We start from the raw sequence: 25116 nt of genomic DNA, 5'->3' as shown, positions 1-25116 counted from the left end.
CGCCGTGACATGATGTGGCGGGATTTCGATGTTCCGCTTTGTGTGTCCGACTGTTTTCACGCCCATCATACCATCAAAGATTTCTGAGAAGATTTGTGTAATATTACGAAGTTGTATTCATGAGAAAATACTGAATATTTGATCTTTTCTCATGTTTTATAAATATAATAACTTTTTTGCATAATTAAATTGATATATGTATAAATACAAAATAACTTCAAAAACGTTTAATTGAATGTTTTTAATAACACAGCTACTGCAGTAAACCCAAATCACCTAAAAAAATTAAACATTACAAAAACTCAACTTTTTAGGGCACTTTTACTAAGAAAAGACCCACCAGTCAAAGGGTTAAGGACTTAAAGCAAATAATGCTTAATTCATGACACAACCATAAATTAACGTAATATCAACTAAGAATAGGTCTCAGATTAAACATTAAAATACTGATATTACAGCCTTATTAGAAAAAAAATTAATATTATTCTAACCAACATTGATAAAGCTAACTTGACTAAGGCAATATGAAGGCATAAGGAAGATTACATGACAGACCGTTTGGCTGCTTGCTGTTGTATTACATAATTGTAATCGTTGACTCCTGGTCGCCATACTACTGCCATGTACAGGCTCCAAACAACAGCCAGTAAGAGTCGGTCTAACCTGTTACATACAAGATTATTCTAACCAACATTGATAAAGCTAACTTGACTAAGGCAATATGAAGGCACAAGGAAGATTACATGACAGACCGTTTGGCTGCTTGCTGTTGTATTACATAATTGTAATCGTTGACTCCTGGTCGCCATACTACTGCCATGTACATGATGAATAAAAATAAAATCCACAACCAATTGAAAACTCACAAACCATTAGGTTATTTCACAATCACTTTTAGGTTATCTGGAATAAATAATAAATCAATAATATATTTATGGTGAATGTAAATTTATATTGAACAATATAATTTCACACTTCAAATTACATGTTGTAATAAAAGAAAGTGATATTTTACTGTTTTATCACAGTGTCCACAGGCGTTCCGAACTATAAACAAATCGGACTGACTCAGGAGTTCTTGTGTTGGGTAATACAACAACACACAAAATGGTCACTTTTGAAACAGCAGTGTCATGAAGACTACTGACTGGCTAATATTACAAAGAATGTCAACGAGTGTACAGATCTTAGGCTTTCATATATATTAAAATATGTTATTCATCAGTTCCTCAACTGATGAAACTTTTGTTTGTTTGTAATTTTTTAAATAAAGACATAATTTCAAACATTTTTATTTGTGCGACTTTGAAGTTCTACAAAAAACAATAACATGTATGGAATTTTGTCAATGTAACTGGTTAACTGCAGCGAATTGTGACTTTTACAAACAATTATACTTAGTCTTTTTACTATTTGTAAAACTGTCAACATAACTGTCCTATTATATATATATAAAAAAAGGACAGTTATGATTTATACATGAAAATGGAAGTTCGGAATCTCATCCTGTCATTGGTATATGTTCGGAATCTCATCCTGTCATTGGTATAATATGTTATGTTTGGATTAAACGCAGTTATAAACATTATATAATGAGTTAAAGGATAATAGTATACAACCATTAGAAATCTGATTAATGCCACTTCTAGGGTTAAATACTTAGTGTCTTCTAGCTACCCTGTTACTACAAGATATGACTGTAGTTTCTACTCTAGAGAAAACTCATTTATTAGAGCAACTAATGCTAAATTAAAAGCTGTTGTTCAGGATAAAAGTTATGTAAAAAACATTAGAGTTATGGAGTCAAACTTTTTAAATGTTTGGAACAAGAAGCATCTATTTCAACTTTCAAGAGAAACAGATCATTTGTTGGGAAGTACAGCATCAGATTGATGTTTGGGTTTCTGAGGTTTTGGAAGGAGGGGACAGAGACTGGTACGCTATACCTCATGTCTTAGATGCTGATATTGTCAAGGATCACCCTTCCTCACTTTTTATAATTAATTTGAATACTGTCAATCAGCTGTCCGAATAGACACAGCAGACTCATGGTAATGCCCAATAATAAATACATCAAATACAAATAAGTAATTTATAAATATATACAATGTGAGCAAAATATTATTTAAAACGCAACTATAATTATTTTATCTATCTAAGTTTATCCATACAGAAATTATGACAATATGATCAGTAATCTGTGTACGGCTAATCACCTGTCTTCTGCAAATAGATATATATATATATATATTTATTTATATTTATATATATATATATGAAGATTTGGTAGATTCAAGATTGACCTTCAACACATCTTTAGCTGTAATATTGTAACTTTCTAAGCATATTTTAAGCCCCTGTGTTAATTTAATTTGTTATTTTGTAATTCAAGTTTTTTAAAATATTAGAGTAATTGTATTCGAGTAAAAAGAGCCTTGGTATTGAGAATTGTTGATTCCTCGAGAAGGCTACAAATCGAGTATCGAAGTTAATCCATCCCTACACAAATTGTAAAAATTTGATGTGTTTTGCTAGAAAGTGCTGAATAAGATATGATGACTGAACTGGTTGGTTGTTGCAGTGCAGGATCTAATCAAGATCTTCCCAAAAATCAGGTTGTTTCCTTTGCACTGTATCTTGTAGCCACCTTAGGATACCAAGATAATACTCCTTATTGATTGTCTGACATTATGTATATTGGCCAGTGATAAGTGACAATGCCGTCCAGATTTAATTAAACTGTTAGCGCTGCTTCAACTTTGTCTTGGTATTTTTTGGTTTTCTTCTTCACTGTAAAGATTTAGTTTTGTTTAACCGGTAATAGCCTAGTGTAGACATATGGACAAAATGATAATTCCATTGCTCGTACAGAGTGTTCTTTTCTCATTTTATTATCTGGGTGAATATGGGTTAACCCATTGTGGATCGTATTGTTTTGACGCGAGGGCACGAATTAATTTACGGTCAGCGGCCGAACGAACAGCAATGGTGCGCCACATCGTATCGCTCGCTATTGTATACTAGAAAATTCAGCTGTGAAGGTATTCGTTCAGATGGGACATGGGCCTGCTGGGGTATCCGTGATGTAACAACAATAACACGTGAGCAAGGTTCCGGGGTGGTAGGGATGATGTCTGAATGATAGTCTAAATAAAGCGGCTCGGGCGAAGCGATTACAACATCCGGGCCATTGTCTAAACTAAACCCTTCAACATGTAAGACTGCGTCGTTTAGTTCTGTGTCACTAACCTCAAAAGTATTATAATAACAACTGAGAAAAACACCCAATCAGAAGCGCTAAAAAGCAGAGTAAACTCATATGAATGATTTTACAACTTTGACATACAACTGCGATCTGTAGGATATTTATAAAACTTTTGAAAACTCTAAACATAGACCGTTGTTAAACACTCTTAGTTGACAAGTGAAGACGATCGCCCGATCTATCAGACATTAATAGAACTATTTGGAGGGAAACTTAAAAGCAGACCGCTTTTGCGACCTGAGCTCGTCATCGTTAGGCCTGGCCGCTGCGTGACGAGTCCAGCTCGTGAGTGATCCGCAATGGGTTAATCCGTATAATAGCTAGTTTTACCTGTATCAGCCGAAATAATAAAGTGAGAAATGAACGCTATGTGCGAGCAATCTACTTACCCCTATATCCATATGGCTACACTAGGCTGTTACACGGAATAAGGGTCGTCGTAGCCATAAATCCATGTCTCGTTACTAATAACTTTTTTGAACATATCCCTGTCATTATTTAATGAATCCAGATTGTCCTGTGAGATTTTAAAGCAGTAAGTCTTGTAATTTAGTGTCAACCGTAAAGAAACAAATTTTGCAGACACAGTTCTTTTGCAAAATTGTATTCACATTTGTAATTTCATAAACTGCAGATTTTGAGAAACCAAAACCTTCTTCAAACTCTAATGCAGCACAACACATTCAGTGTTTACAGGGTTTCTACCCATTGCAGGTCTGCCTGATCACGGATCACTTTCCTCTGAAATGTACCCATGTTTTAATCATCTAAACCATGTTTTTATTTTAGTGCAGACTCATTCAGCAAAAAGCTTTGTGTATCAAAGAAATAGCCTCTGAAACATAATGGTCGAGTATTTGACAACACTTAATGCAAACTCTTTGTTCAAGACGTTCAGTTATAGTTAAATGGGATGTAATAAACATACGAAAAATAGCTGTGTGTGACTCAGTGACTGGGCAGGGTGCACAGAATGCCTCGTAATGATCATCAGAAGGCCTTCAACTGTATATCTGGTATGAGATAATCAACCTAATAATAATAGGCTAGCAAAGTGAGGTCAAACCTTGTGTAAAATGAAAGATTTTAAATTTTACTTTTTTACATTCTAATAGATGCAATACTTATTTCATACAAACCAAATTAATTATGCTAATTTAGTATACACTTGCATACATAATGAAGGCTTGGATATTATCTTGCAATATGAATACCCATCCAAGTTGCAAGAAAGGATTCACAATCATTGTAAAATTTTGTTAGTATAACACTGTCTCTATTACAAATGCTTAGCCACTATTGATATTTGTATTGTATGCTTCATTTAAAGAGATTTCAACTTCTTAAAAATATTGATTACATTAGATGTAAACAGTTTCCAGTATCCATACAATTAATTTCATTTTTTCTGTTCAGTAACAATTTACCTTTTTAAAAATCTGTTAAAAAAGTCTGTTATGAAATACTTCAATAATAGGACCACTAAAACGTAAAAAGTTAAAATAAAAATACAAAATATATTTACTCACCTCATGAAAGGATGGATCCAAAATATCATCAAAAAGCCTAGGAATGAGGGATGTCTAACTTTTTTATGAAGACTTTTTAGTTGTTGAGACTTCAAAGTTGCTGGTGCTGGACGGCCTGTTGCTTGGTAATATACCTAAAACAGTAAATATATTCTTTTTTTATAAATGTTATGGAAAGATTTTAACATTCATACATTAAGAAACTTGCTGCTAACAAAAAATCTCTTTACTTTTACTTTATTAACATAGCGACAAATGCAAAAAGTTGTGAGGTTTAATAGATTGTAGTAACTTTGTTTTTAATATTTAACGTTGATTACTTAACTGTGCAGCAAATGATTTTTTTAGGATAAGGATCATTTGCACTGTTAAACCCAAAATCTGGAGCAAAACATGAAGTAGTGCACTTAGTGCAATGTGACGGACATAAAACATCTAACAACCAATGAGAAAGTAGAGATAATTTTTAATCTCTAAATAAGGTTTGTTATTATAGATGTCTAGGTATGATATATATATACTTCGAAAAAGACAGAGTGAGGTAATATACACAGAATTAACCACGGATTAATTTGGACTAAAATTATTTTGCCATTAAGATTTTTATACACTTATTCCTAAATTATAATTTGGTTTCAATAGTTAAAATTTCCAAGATTTTTCAAGTAGACTTTAATGTAACCAGGAAAAGATAAGAAAACTTGCATGTAAAAAAAGTATGAAACAATCTTGTTGGTCAAGGCCGTAATAGATCAGACCAGTGTTTCCCAATCTTTTTGGACCCAAGCCTCCTCTTAGGTCTGTATTACTTTCCATAGCACCCCACCCCTTCAGCTCATCAGTCGATGAAGAATAACAATTTGTGACTTTATAATTTAATTCATTTCAGTTAAATATTTGCCTGTATGCCTATCTTATAAATAAAAATGAATCGTTAAATGTGTTGGTAAGCGCTAATCCCAAGAACGGCTGACCAATTCGGTTAATACTTTTTGTAAAATGTCCATTGAAATCCGAGGAAGGTTTTTATGAAGCAAAATATAAGAAATGTTACCTGGAATATTTTGAAATTCAGAAAAAATGTAGTTTTTTCGTTTCATAATCCAAATTAAATCGGCGCTAAACAGCTGTTCACACCTTTCAGGTTTATGTCGACAAATTGGCTGAAATATATGTTTACCATTTAAAATTTGATCAAATATTACGTAAAACAGTGCTTAAATCATTAGCGTAATGCAGATAGTAAATAAAAGGTTAATATCAACATTTTACTCCAGATCGCGTTACTGATGAATTTTAATAATCTAATGCATTTTATATAATTATAATTTTAAACACTGTTATAAAACTAAACCTTAATGAACAAAGTTAGGAATGTTTTTTAACATACGTTTACTTTAAACTGGTGGGCTTCCTTGACATTGTGATTTTAACAGTGGGTTTATGGGAAAACAGAGAAATTAATACTAACATGCCTCAACGTAACAAAAAACTTTTATTTTGGAATGTTGCGTAACCATAATAAGGATTTTCTATCTTATACCGAAAGTACGTAGGAAATGGGTAGGACTTCTCCCTAGGCCGTAATAGGCTTGTCAGTCCTACTCATGTGTATATTTTTCTTCATCAGGACAAAAAGGCAAATCTAACTATGTCTCTCGAAATATTTGAGACAGAAAAGTATATTACAGAAGCCCATAGTAGATGATTTTGACCAAAGTAGATTTCCAAGAACTGTATAATCGAACTACAGTCCAAAAAACAAGACTTATGTTATCACACGCTCATCAAATACGAACATTGTTTTCTATAATCATATCTACATGCTTCCCATCAAACCCAATTGATTTGTGGATCAAGATTATATGTGTGATGATATTTTGTATCAAATACGGAATAGAATAGAAAATCCAAATATACAAATCAGTGAAGAAATTTATACAACGAAGCATTGATTTCAATTGAGGACATGTGCTTGATGATGTCAAACAAACTATTAATTCAATTAGGCCTGGCCGCGCCCAATCGTCCAATGCATGATGCTTTTTAAATAAGAGTTGCCAAAACCAACACTGTATGAATCTCAACACTTTGATAGAATTAATTCAAACAAACCTTCCACTGTTGCATTAACAACAGAAGTATGTATTTTGATGCTCTTATGAAAGTAACAAATGATGAAACTGGAGGGATTTACTTCTTAGATGCACATGGTGGTACAGGAAAATACATTTTTGGATTTAATTAATTTAGCAACAATTCGCTCACAAAATACAATTGCACTTGCACTCGCTTCGTCGGGAATCGCAGCAACTTTGCTTGAAGGTGGTCGAACAGCCCATTTCCATACACTACAATTTGCATTAAATATGCAAAGCAATGAAACTCCAACCTGGCAACATTTCGAAGAACTCTGCAATGGCAAAGGTTTTGCAGCAATGTAAATTGATTGTTTGGGAGGAATGCACGATGGCACATAAATCGATCTTTGGAGGCTTTTAGACAGAACCTTAAAAGATCTACGGAGCAATCATAACCGATTTGGTGGTGCAATTATTTTATTAGCAGAAGATTTTCGTCAAACATTGCCAGTGATTCCACGATCAAGGCCAGCTGATGAACTCAATGCAAGTCCTCCAACTTGAAACATGTCAAAGTACTTCATTTAAGCAAGAATATGCGTGTCGAGTTTGCAAAATGGCCAATCTGGAAAACATATTCTCTAAACAACTTATTGACATTGGTAATGGCCCAATTTCCTATAGACATGTTGACTGGATGCATTAACTTTCCTCAAAGTCCTCTGTCAGTTAACTAGATCAAATGATGAACTTATTCAGGTGTTTCCAGATGTTTTTCAAAATTACAGAAACCATGGTTTGGTTGAGCGAAACGAGCTATATTGGCTGAAAAAAACAGAGATGTAAATGAATTAAATTTCAATATTCAAGAACAAATTACAGGCGAATCGAGGGTATATAAATAAGTTGATTCGGCTACTAACCAGATGATGTAGTCAACTATCCACCTGAATTTTTGAATTCGCTGGATTTGCCAGGATTGCAACCTCACAATTTTCAATTAAAGGTTGGATCGGTAGTTATAAAGTTGCGAAATATCAACCAACCGTGTCTTTGCAACGGCACACGGTTAGCGATAAAAAAAATACTAACAACGTGATAGTAGCAACTATACTGAAAGGAAAGTATAAAGGTAGAAAATGGTTCTCATACGCGCATTCCCAATGATTCCGGCTGATGTGCCATTTGAGTTTTAAACGACTACAGTTTGCAGCGCGGCTTCCTTTTACTATGACCATAAACAAGTCCCAGGGGCAATCATTAATTATTTGTGGTATTAATCTAGAAAACCATGTTTCTCACATGGTCAATTGTACGTTGCCTGTTTCCAGTGTTGGAAAACCATCAGATTTGTTTGTCTATGCGCCAGGTAATTAAACAAAAAACATCGTATATCACACAGCACTACAAAGAAAATAAAACAGATTTTTGTTAATAATATTATGATTCTCATGATTAACAATAAAGCGATTACTTACTTTTAAATGCTTATGTATGTTTTATTTAATTATTTTTTTTATGCACAATGCTCTATCACCAGTGTGACGGTTCTGTTCAGGAGAACTTTTTGCCCCGACTATAAAATAGGTAGGAACAAAAAAACTGCCACATTACAAATCTTTTTCACAGGACGAAGTCTGTCGGGTCCGCTAGTTGTATATAAAATATGGCCATCATAAAAATATCAAATAAAAACTGTGTTTTTAATAAATTTTGTAAAACTATGTACTATTAACTATTACTGATTTTTAAAGAGAATCACTATTTATTATTTAATTTATATGAGCTTAACATTTTAAATATTGTTATAATAATTCAATGATTTCTTCATAAAAATTACAGTTTAGCTAGTCAGACTATATCTACTCAAAATTCATCTCAGTTCTTAATATTCAAATAGTTTCACACAAGCCAATCAGACTATTTTGCTAAATGTCTATGAGAAGAATGAGATTTTTCCTTTAATTAGTACATACAAATCTGGACTGATTTACAACCGAAACGACACACTCTTTTAAGTTTGTTCTGTATTTTGATTTGATGACTGCCACAGCTGAGAAGCCCACTTCAAAAAGGTAAGAAAGTACAAAGGATATCAACACACGAACCACTTTCCTAGCAATTTGCGGGTTCACTTTTTTCAACATTCTCTAGCAAATATATCGTTTTTAATCCAGTTTTTAATGAATGTTTGGAATTTATCCAGTTGTTCATTCCCTTCAACATTTAAATGCATTTGTTTGTTAAATGGATCTGACACCCACATTATAGAGTCAGCATCATTGATAGGGAGATATTCATCAAAATACACTCAGTTTGGAAAGAACTTTCTTCAATAAACTGTTTCAAGGCGGAAACCCTAGGTATTCACCTTTACCCATGGTAGGTAAAGGCACCATGGCGCACACTTTGGGAAGCACTGGAATAGACTGATATAGAGCTCAAAAGGAAATGAAGAAGAAGGGACTATACAAAGCAACACAGCACAAAGCAATACAGTGAAGGTAAGTAATGGTTAGCCAGTCTGTAACTGTACAATGATTTTATTTTATGCATATTTTTCACAAACCACCTGAATATTTATGAGCCTGAAATAAAACATGTTTAAAAGTCCAGGTATCTTATGATACCACAACTAAAAGTACAACATACACAAGTCTGGTACAAGAGATAGAAAGACATCCATAATATAAAATTCTCCCAATGACCAATACAGTACAACCCCGATAAGTCGGTCCCCGTTAACCCGGAAGTCCGGCTAACCCGGACCGATTTTCAATTAAAAAATAAAAAATCAGACAAACATTTCAATAATAAAAACGTAATATTTTTGAGTTGTGAAGTATCCGTGAATCGATGTTGCATCAGTATTTGATGGGACTGGGACAGTGAGCGTGTTGACTCATGGCACTCGGCGGCCGAGTGGCGGTCATTGTCCCGGATTCTCGGAAACAATCCCGTATTTCCCCAAATCCTCTCCCACGCTACCGCCACGCCTGGCCCCTCAGTACCGTTCCTACCTCGCTCCACTCGCTTATGCCCGTGTTGTGTGTGTAGTGTACTGTATTGAACACTACCGGCAGGCAGAAACATCGCCGGCTGAATTGCTCATGTTGAAGAGACTGCGGGATCGCACAGCACGCAAGCGGCAGACGACATTGGCACAACCAAAGCTGACTGAATTTTTTACCAGGAAATGAACAGTTATAAATGTACTGTAAGGATTAATAATAATTAAATGTGCATATGTTTGATGTTTTTACAATTATAATAGAGTTTATCTGTAAGTAAACCGTATTTTATTATTTTTTACCTAATTCTCCGGCTAACCCGGATTTTCGTTAACCCGGATTGGACGCGGTCCTGATTAATCCGACTTATCGAGGTTCCACTGTACTAAACTCAGAGAGTATCTTGAGGATACTTAGTGAAAGCACTTCCTATACAATTAAGAGTTTTGTAGTTGATTTTTTCTTTATAGTCCACACTTGCGGCGGTCAAGCCCTGAGATCCGTAAAATAAGTCTAAAATAAGGAACCGCGGCTATTAAGATGATGGTTGTCTAATCTATCTGAGCAGCCTCGCCCCTACAGCCAGCTTTAATGTATAGTTAAATTGTACAAGTAACAAATTATATTATTCAGTTTTCACACGGACAGTTACACTTACACAATTTAATTTAACCCTCTCCCGCTCGCATTGTTTCCAGGCGCTCACGTTGCTTCTAACCTCAATTAATTCGCTCTGCCGGTCGCGTTCAGTCAAAATACGCGGCACCTCAACTTACACACGTTCTGTCATTGTAATTAACTATAATTATATATATTAATTATTTTACAAAAATATTTGGTTCAATGAAGTTGATTGTACGAGATCAGGGAGGGGGCACACGGACAGCTGGGCGCCGGTGGCGCGGGGTTCTTTGTTGCGCAGTTACTTGGTGAAGGTCATTGTCTGGCTCGCCGTCACTGCCACTGCCACTGTGATCACTCCGAACTACATCCTAAATGCCACCAACCACTTCACAAGGTTCTGGTACATCACTACACTCACTTGAATCGTCGCAATCACTACTAATAACGAGATCTATTTCACTGTCACGAAGTGTACGACTACAACCCACCATTGCTTCCGCACAACTAATACAAATAGCAAAATAATGGAATAAATCTACTGTAAAAGTAAAGTAAATGGTCTTCTGATAGTAAATAACCCATAGTAGTACAAAATATTGCTACTCGAGAGCAGCACTATTGCGGCTCTAGTGGGTAAAGCAGTGCGTGCCGATCTGTGCCGTTTAAGCTGCAGTGGCTATGTGGTGGCCATGCCGATTCATGCCTTGCGAGCGGGAGAGGGTTAAAAGATTACAATTACCATTGTTTGATTGAATTGATTAGACCAATCCTAATTGACTCTTAACCTGACTACTCTTGAGCTTTTCAAAAATGTCAATCGGCCCTATACCCTGCCAACACCTCTCCTGCCTGCCCTAATAATAATTCAAATAATTGTATCTAATACTAATACTTATCAGCCCTGAAGCGACGCTCGTCCTGGGCAGGGTTCATACCGCGTATGTGGTCACCTCGACCTAAGACTGTGCTCCCTGGTGGTCACCGAGGCAACAAGTACAATTCAGCCTTAAAAGAAAGATAAGCGACCGACCACGATAATATACTACTATTTGACTATCCGAGTGGGACAGCAGGTGCACACTTGACATTATGTATAAAACAATATTTTGGAATTTCAACACTTTTATATAATAGGTTTACATGTATAATTATATTTTAAAACCATGCAACCTATATAAAACCTTTAAAGTCAGCATAACATTTAGAGATTAAATGTGTATATTAAATTTTTTTGTTATTTACTACAACTTATGTATAAAACGAAATTGATTAATACAGTTTTGATTTTTATATTTTTACATACTTTTGGAATCATTGTAAATTATAAAGAAGTAAACTGTTCTTTTATGAGTGATATTTAAATGCACAACATGTTACATTTGGAACATTGGCAATTAATAGTTAAAATAGTTTTTAAAAATACATGAAAGGTCGACTTAAAATATTGTGCTATCACAGTCAATTGTGGACCACTTTGAAGATTAAAACAAGATTAATGTTGGTTTACAAGACAAATATGAGAGCATATACTCAAAAAGTTTGAATTAGGACAGTTTAGATTCAAAACTGAAAATAAGTTACTGATACGTTTTGTTTAAAGCAGTTTATTTATTTTTTTTTAAATAGCTAACTCTTCCAGGATGGCAAATGTATGTCAATATTATACAGCTAACAGTAAAATATTAAATAATATTTCATTTATAGATTAGAAAAAGTAATGTGGACCAATTAATAATTTTATTAGATTGCAGAGGATTTTAAAATTCCATATTACTGTATCTAAATATGTAAAAACTTACTTTATTCATGCTTTTTACAAAGAAATAAACAGAAAATATTATAATGATTCATAATAAAATGTGGCAACACACAGCGTGAGCTTTTAATCTCCCCTCTCCTACTTTTTTTCTACAACTCTTTACACATCAGTATATCACCAATTAATTTATAATACATTATTTTGATATTTCCCTACTTTTAATATTGACTTTAAACTCTATTTTTTCATAACTCTATTAATCAAAATATCACATGTTAAAATCTGATATGATTACAGTTTGTTTACAAGTTTGTTTTTTCTACTATTTTCATTATGGTTCCACCAATGTAAAAATATTTACTAATGCTCAGCAAAACCCATGGAATGACATGCAAATCAGTATCACCAATGTAGGCTTCATTTGAAGCTTAATGCAAAATTTCAAGTGTATAGGTTAGTTTATTTTCTGAGATATTGTGCGGACAGACATACAGAAGTGGAATTTGTCCAGCCTCTAGAGTGAAAGGTTTCGCTCACGCTAAAGCCAATAATGTGGGAATAGTGCTTTTCTAATTCCCAGTTAGATATAGATGCCAAGAATTCTGCCTATGCTTATTTTTTGCACCTGACCTTAGATACCAAATACTCACTCAATTTGTATTTAAGAGCAATCTCTTAACACACTATTTAATTTGGAGTGGATAGCATCTCAATTTTGCAAAGGTACAATACACACAGAAAAGCAATGGCAGAACAAATTCTCTGTCAGCATAACATCAATCATGCCCAGACAGCATGTTGGGAACTTTGACATTATAACCACAAATTGCGCTCAGGACACTAAGTTTTTATCACATTGAAATGGAACTCAAGAAAGGTGATAACTTACTTGTTTGATTCCTAGAAAGTCAGTTATATCCATAGTAATCATCAAAATGTAAATGAGAAGCCAGCAGATGAGATGAACTGTAATGAATCCCAACTGTCTTGATGGTTCCTCGGTGCTAACAACCCAGACAGCATACTGAGGGATGGGCCGCCAGAGGTGCATCAGCAACTTTGTGCAACCAACCATATAATCAGATATCATAAGTATATCTTAAAGCTACATAATTATATGTCCATATATTTTTAAGAAGTCCTATCCACATTAGTTAATTAAATATTTCCAAATGATCAAATAAGAGCTTAAATAATATAAATTTTGTAACACTCCACTCAACTTTCCTGGATCCTGTCATACTTGTGAATAAATAAATTATTGTTTTGAACCTGTTTGGACTACTACATATGATTATTTATATATATACATATATATATATATATATATATATATATATATATATATATATATTCCTGGTTAGGCAGCGTAGGCTATTGACAACAAAATACAAATGAAATAAAATATTAAAATCATAAATTTACCCTTTGTACAAATTAATATATACACAAATACTTTTTTTTAAATCACACATATATAATTTTTTATTATTTGTATTTACAAAAGGGGTTTTAATATAATAATATTAACTTTATTGCATACACATGTTCACACTTAGATCTAACCTTCATTTAAACTACAATCATACATTGTTACATCAGTGTTGAGAGGTTACACTTTAAATTTTAATACTTATGTAACTTTAACTTTAGTCTTCCCAGCTACTTCCCATACATTTACCAACAGAGCAAAATGCCTTGGCCTACACAAATTTGCAGAGTTGAGATTTCAGCTTTCTCAGGTTAAACAATTTACATCTTCGGAAAGATGTTTAATTAAACTGACACCAACTTGAGCAGGAAGGTGTTCAAATGTGATAGTTCTATGTCACTGCATCTGAATCTGCAGTACAGGAAAATCTCGAGTATGTGGTCAATGTGAATTTCCCAGGTCAAACCTCGATCAAGGGTATATTGCTAGGAACTTTAATGGGAGCTATGAATCTCTAGAATCTCCCAGTCTCTGCCACCTCTTGGTCTCTGTAAACTCTCAGCCCCTAGAACCTACCAACCTCTGCTAAGTCCCGACCTTCGGAGGACTCTTGGACTGGCAGGCTCCGGCCTCTAGCAGGCCCCAGCCTCTCCTCTACTATCTTTCAAAAATATCAACTGTGTGTTATAATTAATTCCATAAAACATGAATATCAATCGTATTTAAAATGTAACCAATCACTAAGTGTTTACATTAAAATTGTATATACGAGGGTTATTCCAAAAGTAAGATCCGGTTAAGAAAAAAAATAAAGACCCAAATTCATTCCAAAACAAAAGATAACCAGTCTTTAACTGCTTCCATCACTTCATCATCTGTGTCAAAGAGCTTGCTGCCAAGAAACTCCTTTAGATAGCGGAACAAGTGGAAATCACATTGACTGATGTTTAGACTCAAGGGTTATGTGAGAAACCCATGTCTCATCCTCTGTGACAATATGGTCTAAAAGACTGTCACCTTTCTTATATCGCTCCAAAAAAGCAAGAGCAGAAGCCATTTTTTCATTTGCTGGGACTCAGTAAGCAGCCAGAGAACCCAATGGGCGCTCAATTTTCTAAAATTCAAATGTTCAGACACAATACTGTACAAATTTGTTCTACTCACATTTGGGATATTCATTTCTAAATCTGAAATAGTAAATCGTCGATCTTCATGAATCTTTACGTCAACCACATTGACCAAATCGTCTGAAATTACTGATGGTCAGCCTGAGCGTGGTTCATCATGCGCATTTTTCTGTCCTTCATTAAAAGCTCACACCCACTTGCGCATTCTACTGTCACTCATTATGTTAGGACCGTAAACTTCAGTAATCTGCTGATGAATTCCCACTGCTGAAATGTTTCTTGTAGACAAAAACCGTATCACTGCCCTTACGTCACAATTGATAGGTTGATAAACTGTCTTAAACATTGTCAACTGACACATAAACAGCACACAGGAACAATAACAACGTTAATGGCAGCACTTGATACAGAAGGCATGCCGGAAGTCGACAAGCATGCGTGCTTTGTCCTTGGCATCAAATTCAAATAGTTACGGCGAATCGAACCTTACTTTTGGAGTAACCCTTGTATAATGCTTTTAATCTTAGGGCTCCATAAACCTAAGGTCGGTTTAGACATATTTTCAAATACATTACATTGTTTTCATGTAATCAATGCTTATTTACCATCTCTACACTGTGTTCATATAGAGACAAAAGGTATGATAGTAATATAAATAATTACTGACGGAATAGTTTAAAATTTGCTTTATATCAAAACTACTACTAATAATGAGAAATAAAAAAGTCAAATTGACAACAACCTTGCTTTTTGGCATGGTTATGAAGATCTGAACAGGAAAACATGAAATTTAATTTATCAAATCTCCAATACACAAAGTAAAATAAAATTGGTTCAAAAATAAAAATATTTGTGTACTTTAATGTAAATTAAAGTTCTGAAAACTGAGTTCACAACTCAAGTACAACTCACATTTTTAAGAAATACATATATCTAACGTCTTAAAAATTTACTATTTAAACAAATTCATTTGTAAAATCTGCAGACCACCAATATACCACAATTGTAACAGTACCTAATGATCTTGCAACAATCTCATCATAGTGCAACTTTTAAAGGCTTTTGTTTTTTTTTTATATATACACTTCCTTTGCAAAATTGTATTAAGTTAGAGAGATAGAAACAACTTTAAATAGAGAACAACTATTTGCTTTGAATTATTGGTGATTTATGTTATTTCCTGTAATTGAAGAATATTGATTATCAAAATAATGTTTTACCTGTAATGATGCTGAAGTAAATAAATTTAAGAAAGATCGATTTAAAACTGGTAATCTTAGTGTTTCTGATAAGAAATCTTGAATAGGCAGCAAAGACGAGTGTTGGATGATAAAAATACATAGAAGAGATATATCTATGACTGTAGCTTGTGTAGCATATAATACTGGATCTTCATCTGAAAAAATTTAAGATTTTATAGCATCTATCATTTAAATGATCAAAGATTATTAAATTTGGTAATGGTGTTTTAATAGCACTATTCCACTACAGCCATACAGAAGTCACTTAACATAAAGTTTGAATGCTGATACTGTGAAAATTTGAAAGCACATGTCTCTTTTTTACTCATTTATATTTTTAAGTCACAACAATTCACAATGTAGATTAAATTAAAGTATAAAAGTATTTTAGAAATTTTCCATTATTATACATTATAAAAATAAAACACTACATTTCGAAGATTGGAATTTATCTTCCACTTCAGGCCTAAAATCTTTAAAAAATAATGATAAACACACGCAAACAATAAAATCCAAATCAAGACTTAGTGATGAACTCCCCATTTTCAGAGTCAAACTTGACAACAGATCAATTTGGTACAATTAAGGATTACTATTTATTTTTTTTACTATTTTTGTGATATTAAAAATGTAGTTTTTTATCCACATATCAACGTCAAAATTTTCAGGAAAGTATTTGAGTTTTCCTTAACTCTTTACAATGTTCACTGATATAACATAATAGTGTGTTACTAAGTAAAAACTCATTTTCTTCTACAAAGATTTCAAGTGAAGGGAACAATGAAACCTCACTTAGCTTCACCATCTGCAAAACTGATTCTTTATTTTCTAAGCATTAATCTCGTCACATACTTGAAATGGAATTGTGTGTTCCTTGAAGGCTCCTATTAACGGCAATGAGCTTAGAGAAAATATCAACCTAGTAAGCCAGTTTAAAAAAACTATAGTTCATCAGTGAAACGATCTTGAAGCTCAAAATTTGTATCTGATCTTAATAAAGTTCACTGTCTGTACAGCCTCATTCAGGACAGTTTTCAACTCTGCTGAACATGTTTTTGTCACAAAAGTTTCTCTATGAAGGCTGCAGTGAGCGTGTATTGCAAGGGGAGCCTTCATTTTTATTTTTGCAACCACTCAACTTTGTGCTTCTCTGTCATAACTGTGCTCCGTTCCTCTTCGACAATAACTGTGGAAACAATGTCTTTAGTTACTGATAAAATTAAAGTCTCCCCAATAGTATGGGGAATAGTTCTCGAGCAATCATGAGGCTCACCATGAATGAGAAGAAGCCTCAAAAGCTCCGTTTTCAATGCAGTAGCTACTTTATTTCCTTTAAGTTCACTTGCGTTCCGTTTCAAAAATTCAAGAGCATTGTCCTTAAAATGTTCATGTTTGGTGCTGAAATCGTGTTTCAACAGTGTTGAAGTGTTCCTTTAAGTGAGGTGGTTTAATTGAGTGGTTAGATAATGTTTCAAGTCAAATTACACATTTACAATAAAAGTAAAACCAAACTTTAGATAGTTTTCATCACATTTTTGTTTTGCATATTTCTTGTTCTTTTCGCACTGAGACAATTGTGTAGACATGGAGGAACAGCTTGGTTTCTTGCCATCATAGACTATGATAGGCTTAGGCTTATCTATGTCAGGCGACAATGTTCTTTGCTTATTAAAACTACTGCTATCTTAACTCGAGAAGCATTTTAACCACTTATCCATTTCTGTTCCATAATCAATAATAAACACTTTACAATCAACAACAAATCACTGCACTTTATTTAAAAGCCAACCACACCAACAACAACCGGACGTCATTGATGTATTATTTGTAGGTTAAGGTTAACAAAATGGAGCTGACAGTGAAATGAGCGCAACTGCGTGATCCATGAGCACTTAGTTTTTTAATGTTTCCCTTTACAATAAAATTTTCCTTTTTTGTCATACTCCAAAATGGCGTGTCTACACCAGTGCTCGTACCACCTGGCGTACCAGTGATACACATGCTGGTTTGGGAACCGCTGTCCTATTTCATACAAACAACACAGGCCTAATCACAAATATGTTTAGACACCAAATTTATTAGGACAAACTTACTCAAAATTAAAAACCCTAATGACTTTGTTGAGATGTGATAATCTTCGAAACTGGCTGAAACCGATAACTGGTTTCTGAAAATCCTTGAACCTTGACTAAAAGAAGATCAACATTAAACTAAACTTCCAGTACCCGTAATCATAGAACAATTAGAATTATGCATTCAATGCAATTATTTCAAATTAAGAGTATAGAATTTATTATTGAAAATACGGAATGGCCATTTTCACCAATAGTTTTATGTAAAAATAAATGCTATCAAAGCTATTCATAATAACTGTGCTTCTCACTGTATATATGGTAAAGATATTTAGGTAATATTTTTGTCATCTTCCTAATGGAGGCAGAAATAGGTAAAAATGTGATCCACATTAAAGCATTACATCCTCCATCTGTCTAAACCATGATGGTAAAACAAATTACATCCAGATCCACATGTAAAGTAAGAGATAGGGACATCCTAACAACACCAATATATTAAGAGAAATATAAAAGTATCAGTAGTTTAATTTCAAGTAAACCATCAAAAGTCTAATAAAAAGAAATTGTGTAACCTATTATTCTTTATCTTCCATAGAAAAGCTTGTGCTCACAAAATATTCATTAGTTGACAAGATGGACACTTTATGTCTATTATAAAGTGTAGTATATAAGTACACATCAACTACTTATGCACCAGTATCGTTGTAAGATTATATACATTTATAAGAGGGTACACAATATTAAATTAAAACCATGAACATTCTCAGGAAAAGCTTGTAAATAAAAAAAAGGATCACACAGAACTCAAAAAACTGAAGAGGAAAAAAAACAAAATACAAAGGTTAAAAGACAAAACTATTAGAAAAGAGCAAGTGGAAAAGTCTATAATTGCTCAATATTGCTGGCATGAAAATCACATGTGGGTACCAACACAATAAACTGTTAAGAGAATGTTAGGTTGAATGCATAAACAAAATCAGCCTGTTGCAATGGCCTTCAAGGCAGCACTTAATGAAAATTTCTGCATAACTTCACTGAACATGATCCTCAAATCCCAAAATACCCCTCCACCCCGTTCAAAAGTTGATATCTATACTGCTATATAATCATCTAATGGTCTGTCTGTGTGTTCATTTGGGTGTTACTCAATACTCAATCATACAAAAACTACTGTACCAACTTTTAGACAAGCCCAACAGTGGCACCAGAAATACCTTAGACCGGAATAAACTGCCATGGCCATAGTTGTATACTTGTTGACCCAAACAGGCTTCTCAGACCTGTGTACATGTATATATTCTTGATAGGGGCATGAACCCAAAATAAACTTTTGTTTCAAAATGGCATAGAGCCCCATTATTCATTACATCATGACTGAGTTAACTAAAAAGGTAAGAACCTTAAATTTTAGATTTTATCCATGCTGGGCAAAGTAGTATTGTTACTGAAATTGTTTATAATGAAATATTGGAGAGATATTCGAGTTATTTCACAGTACTTATAAAAACTGTTTCACTTTCCAACTCGAGGGCCACGAAACACTGTTCTTTAAACTTAAATCTAATATTGATATAAAAATTATAATATATATCAGTGATTATCACCTAACTCAATCAAGAGTGTTTAGAATGACAGTTAAAAGGAATATGCCTATGATGTCCCTGTTTTCAGTAAGAAATTACGTGCAATGCCACAGGTAACTGCTAACACAGTGGAACCTGGATAGTTCGAACCTCAAGGGACCAGTTAAAAACTTTGAATTATCCAAAACTTTCAATTAAATAAGTTCTAAAGAATGGGGCCAAAGCATTAAAACTTCACATCGTGGATTAAACCTCTTTATTAAATTAATACTCAAAAAGTATAAATCCATCAACGAACACTAATTACAAGGATTCCAATACAGTAATCATAAAACAAAAATAACTACTTTACAGTTTAAACTACATACGATACAGTAACATTTCCATACCAACATTTAAATATACATTACGTTCTGCAACATCTGAACTGATATAGGCTACCAACATTGGCAAAAGTCTTAGCAGACTATTAAAATGGGGACATGAATTTCAAATAGAGTAAAATACTGTAATACGTATTTTGTTTGAAAAAAGAAGAAGATAGAGAACTGTGCTGTATTTGCATATAACTTACTGATTATGCTGATTCTTAAGATTATACAGTAGTTTATTATAAAGCAGCAAAACCCATATGAAACCAATGATATAGAGAGAGTCCCAGTTCATTATTAGCTTACAACATGTGTTATAAATAACTGAAATGCTGCACAAACTAAATGCGTATTTAATGGCACTAAGAACAGGATATTGAACTAAAAGGTATGACAGCTGGAATACACATTTAACATTAGCCATAAAAAACCAAAAATTAAGCCTCTCGGACATCACAAAAGATTCTAGTGTATTCAAAGAGTCAAAGTAAGAGTTACATTGTCTGTTCAAAAAAAAAACTCGTTACAGGAATTCCCTCTGTAGATGTTCCAGAGTCTTCTTCTCCCAATGCTTCTCCGTCATCTTGTTTCTCACTCAAGCATTTCAGCGATAATTTCGGCATCGGTTATCTCTCCACATACAGAGACAAACAAAATCTTCATAAGTTATGGCCACGGGGTCGGGTACCAAATCCTCCCATCCATCGACGGTTACAGTTTCATCAACACTGTCTTCGTCAGTTTTAACAAAACCTGCTTCATTGAAAGCTTTTTATTGTTCCCGACGTTACTTTGTCCCGTGCTTGTTCACACATTCAAGAGGCTTGCAGAACATCCAACTTTTTCTAGAGCATTCCAATCCCCGGACAGGATATTTTCAACCAACAACCTTCTGTAGTGGTTTATTATTCCATGTCCATGGGCTGGGCAACAGAGGTCATGTTTACTGGAAAAAAAAAACAAATTTCACATTTTCCATTAAATGAATGGTGTTGTAAGCGGTGCAGTTGTCCATAAAAACAATAATCTTTCGCATTTCTTTTATGAACTTTTTATCTAATTTGATCAGCCATTTTCAAAAAGATTGCTTGTCGCTAAACGTTTGAGTTGTTCACATATTCGACTTTACATTCTTAACACATCGGGGGTTAGCATCATTAATAAAGGCAGCTTTTCCGACATGTCCATATTTGTACCTACCAAAAATGTCACTCTTTCCTTGCTTAACTTCCCTCTGTGATATTTTTCATCTTTGAATGAAGGTGTTTTGTTAGGCGTCCATTTATAAAATAGACCAGTTTTATCGTCACAGTCCTGTATCATCTGTTCTAAATCTTGTTTCCACTGGTTGGCTTCCACCTGGTTCACGGCTTCACTTTCACCACAGATTGATTTTAATGAAATGTTGTTACATTTTTTTAAACCCTCTAACAAACCAGTGCTAGCTTTGAAATTCTGTTTTCCTAATTCCTGAGCAAATTGCTCCGTGTTCACCCTTAAGAAGGAACCACCCTCAGGAATTTGTTTTGTCACCTGCTTAAACCACTGTAGTATGCATTGGTCCACATTATGGTTGTCAGGTTCTTGTAATCATTTCTTCTCTTTATCAACTACCGAGCCCTTTGTTTTTCAGGAAATTGGATAAGGTGTTCAGTAAAATTTCAAATTCTTTCACGATTTTTTTTTTTTCTTTATGCCTTTTTCACTTCTTTCATCAATGCTACTTTTTCCACTAAAGAGACAGTTTTATAGGTTAGATATTTTGTTGGCAACATGATCACTTATTAAAAGTTACGTAAAAACTTTTAACCACTTTAAAAAAAAGACATTCCACAAATGAAACCTGCACTGTTTGAAGGATGACCGATGACAACAGAATGTGACATTGGAATTGGAAGTTAGTTTGGCAGGTGGTAAAGGGAAGGGGGTCGCCGTATCAAATAGCCTTGATGTCGAGTTATAAGCGGAGTTGGGGCGGGTCGAGAGGGGGAAAGATGTCATTTGACCATAACCTGACACACACATAGGTCTGGTGTTAATGTTTTGCTGAATATCGTAGTAAAACATGTTTTCTGATGAATTTGTAACTATTTTCAGTTGTGGAATAAAATTAATGTACCTTAATTTGGCATTAAAAATTTGAATTATCCACAATTTTTTAGCATTGTTTAGATACAAAATGATAGGGACGAAGATAAATATTCAAACAATAGATTTCAAATTATCCAGGTTCCACTGTATATACGAGTTATGCTATAAAACATATCTGTTGGAAACAATACATGTCCAATAAAAGACCAAACAAGTTGAAACTTGGTACAAAAATTAATAAATGTCTCAGCTGTTTGTTAGCCAACTGTGTAAGCCATTTCACTTCAACATGGCACCTGTTTAAACTTTTTTTTAATCACAACTCTATTATTTATGAACGTAGAGAAAAAGTGTTCTAGAATTTGTAAAACTTACTACAAATATTGTTACAATAAGTTTTTGGTATTGCAAACGGTTTTCAAAATATTGATTACTTATAAATCCCTGAATAATTTTCTATCAACTGGTGATAGGAATATTCAAACAAGTTTAAATTTATTACACAAATTTACCTTTTAAATATCTCGACTAAGTTTGTTGGCCAGCTTGGTACATCTCTATGTTTTGATAAATTTGGCGGTCGTTTAAATTTTGTTTAATTTATTACTTCGTTATTTATGCACCTAGAGATAAACAAAAGTGTTCTTGTATGCTTATATGATTTAATGAACATTTGTAATAAAGAATTTGTTGGTATCTCTTGAATGGCCTTTCAAGATTTTTAGTACACGTTTAAATCTCATGAGAATAAATTAATAATATTTCAGTTCACAGGTACCTATACTCAGCCATTTAGTATAAAGCGTATTGATGGAAGGATGACATAGCCCCCCCCTCACAAATAGCCTACCTCTGTCAAATTTTGATGTGGGTTCCTGGTCATGAGGGGATCCCTGGGAATGATAGAGCTGATGCCCTGGCCAACCGCGGCTCAGCGTCAATTATGACAGGCCCTCAACCGTTCTGCGGTACTCCAAGGTGTGAATCCTTCGGGGCTGTCTCAAAATGCGTTAGCGCTGAACATGAGAGAATGTGGAGGTTGCATCCGGGTTTGAGAATGAGCAGAATGGTATTATAGATCGATGTATTCTCGGGTTATAGGTCTGATCACGGGTCATGGTCACCTGAGGAAGCATCTTCACAGAATCGGCATCCTCCAGGAGGATCCGCTCTGTAGAATATGTGATGAGCAGGATGAAACTGCCAAACATTTGCTCTTGGTTGTTCTACAATAGCAAGGGAGCGATATGCCATCTTTGGTAGTTTGCCATAATTATTTCATGTTCTCAAAAACGGTTGTCCGATATGTTGGTAATTAAAAAATGAACAAGATTAAAGTTATTTGCATTATATTCCAATTGTACAGTATGTTTACTTGTAATGTTGTGTACAGTAAATAACAAAATCCAGGAAACAAGCAAGATGTTTGATTGAATATCCAGCAAAATCATAAAACACTAGTTAAATTATTTTTCTTTATTTTACACTTTAGCTTATTGTTTGAGATATAATTTTTATTTATGTACAAAAATATTGTTATATCTTATTAAAATGTTTAAGTTAATTTAAAAGTAACTAAAAACAATAAACAATTTAATTTCTGGTACAAGTATTGCAGAGGCCTCAATAAATACAAGGGGCTATACAGAAAGTAGAGATTGTTTTGATATATAAACAAAAAACAAAGTACACAGCGAGTCACCATCTTTTTCATAACTGTCCAAAAATGTCAATAAAGCAGCCATACACTGTTTCTGTTAACATTTTTTGTATCCATCTTGCACAAAATTTATGGTAACCTAACTTCTACGTAACAATTTTGTGTAAAAATTTGAGGAAAACTAAGTGAGAGTTCTGTTATTGTGAATCGATAGCTGGATAGCCATTAAACTGGGAAATGCCCTAACATCAAAATGGTCACAGTAGTAGTCTCGTCCCTAATAGCTAAAGAGCGAAACGTAATCTACTTCTTGGGTAGGCCTTGTACTTCTCCAATTATGGGGGGCTTATGGGCATGGTGAACACACGTTTACTGACATCTTCTTGCTTACATATTAATACATAAATGTTGTAATTTCACTTTAATTTCAATTGAAAACTGTACTGTAGCATAACCTAGCATTTTACAAGTATTTGTACCCTCACCTACCCATATTTGGCAGTTTTCTGGTCCTCAAAGTAAGGGGGATTAAAAATCTTTTATTTGTTTTTGGGAGAAAGACAGTAACTCAAGTTACGGCAACACTTTGGTCAAAATCAAACAAACATGGGAGTCTTGATAACCCCTGTAGGATGGAATTGGAAGTGATAAAATGTATGTCCAAATTTACTATTGGGCATAGCAAGGCATATGCAAAATGTCAAAAACATTTTATCATGGAAAATTTTGCTTACCCCTAAAGCCTAGGGGCCAATTAATAACTACTAACATTACCATTGCACAACAACATAAATGGGTGTAATCAATCTTATTTTAAATTATTTACCTGTTTTATCCAACAAAATCTGATGAGCTGATGTATTACAACTCACCAAGGGTATGTCTGAGATAAATTGAGTAAAATGAAAGAGAGTTAAACAAGTAAACACCAAAGAAAATAATGACAAAGAAAACAGGATACACTTTGTAAATATATTCATAATTTTCTTTATGACGTTTAGCAAAACATAAGCAACTTTTAATAATTCTCGTTCATAAGGAGAAGAGACATATACTGTAAGCTACGCATATCGTAACCAACACACTAACAAATAGTTACAGTCAATTGAAAGAATAAAAATAAGAATTTATTTATTATGTATTTTCAGAATTCATAACGCTGCAATATAACCTTGCAACAGTTTTAATATAGACAATATCTATCCTATGGCACATAACCAACAACAAACTCGGTGGCCTCAGAGTGCACTTTACAGGACTGATCAGC

General features: G+C 33.9%; 1 protein-coding gene across 2 annotated transcripts; it reads right to left on the bottom strand.

The window, feature by feature from the left end:
- Window positions 1-212: 212 nt before the first annotated feature.
- Window positions 213-25116, bottom strand: LOC124362814 (nurim). 2 transcript variants are annotated; one of them, XM_046817648.1, is made up of 5 exons: window positions 24676-25116; window positions 16049-16224; window positions 13159-13326; window positions 4795-4928; window positions 213-663 (listed from the first exon to the last, which is right to left on the bottom strand). In XM_046817648.1, exons 1-5 carry the CDS (start codon window positions 24827-24829, stop codon window positions 543-545), a joined length of 753 nt encoding a protein of 250 aa, XP_046673604.1. In that variant the 5' UTR covers window positions 24830-25116; the 3' UTR covers window positions 213-542. The 2 variants fall into 2 exon arrangements, with proteins under 2 accessions (XP_046673604.1, XP_046673611.1); XM_046817655.1 differs by lacking the exon at window positions 16049-16224 and having other exon boundaries at window positions 24676-24795.

The sequence above is a fragment of the Homalodisca vitripennis genome, chromosome 1, assembly GCF_021130785.1.
Source record: "Homalodisca vitripennis isolate AUS2020 chromosome 1, UT_GWSS_2.1, whole genome shotgun sequence".
NCBI lineage: Eukaryota > Metazoa > Arthropoda > Insecta > Hemiptera > Cicadellidae > Homalodisca > Homalodisca vitripennis.
This window is presented reverse-complemented; position numbering and strand designations above follow the sequence as displayed.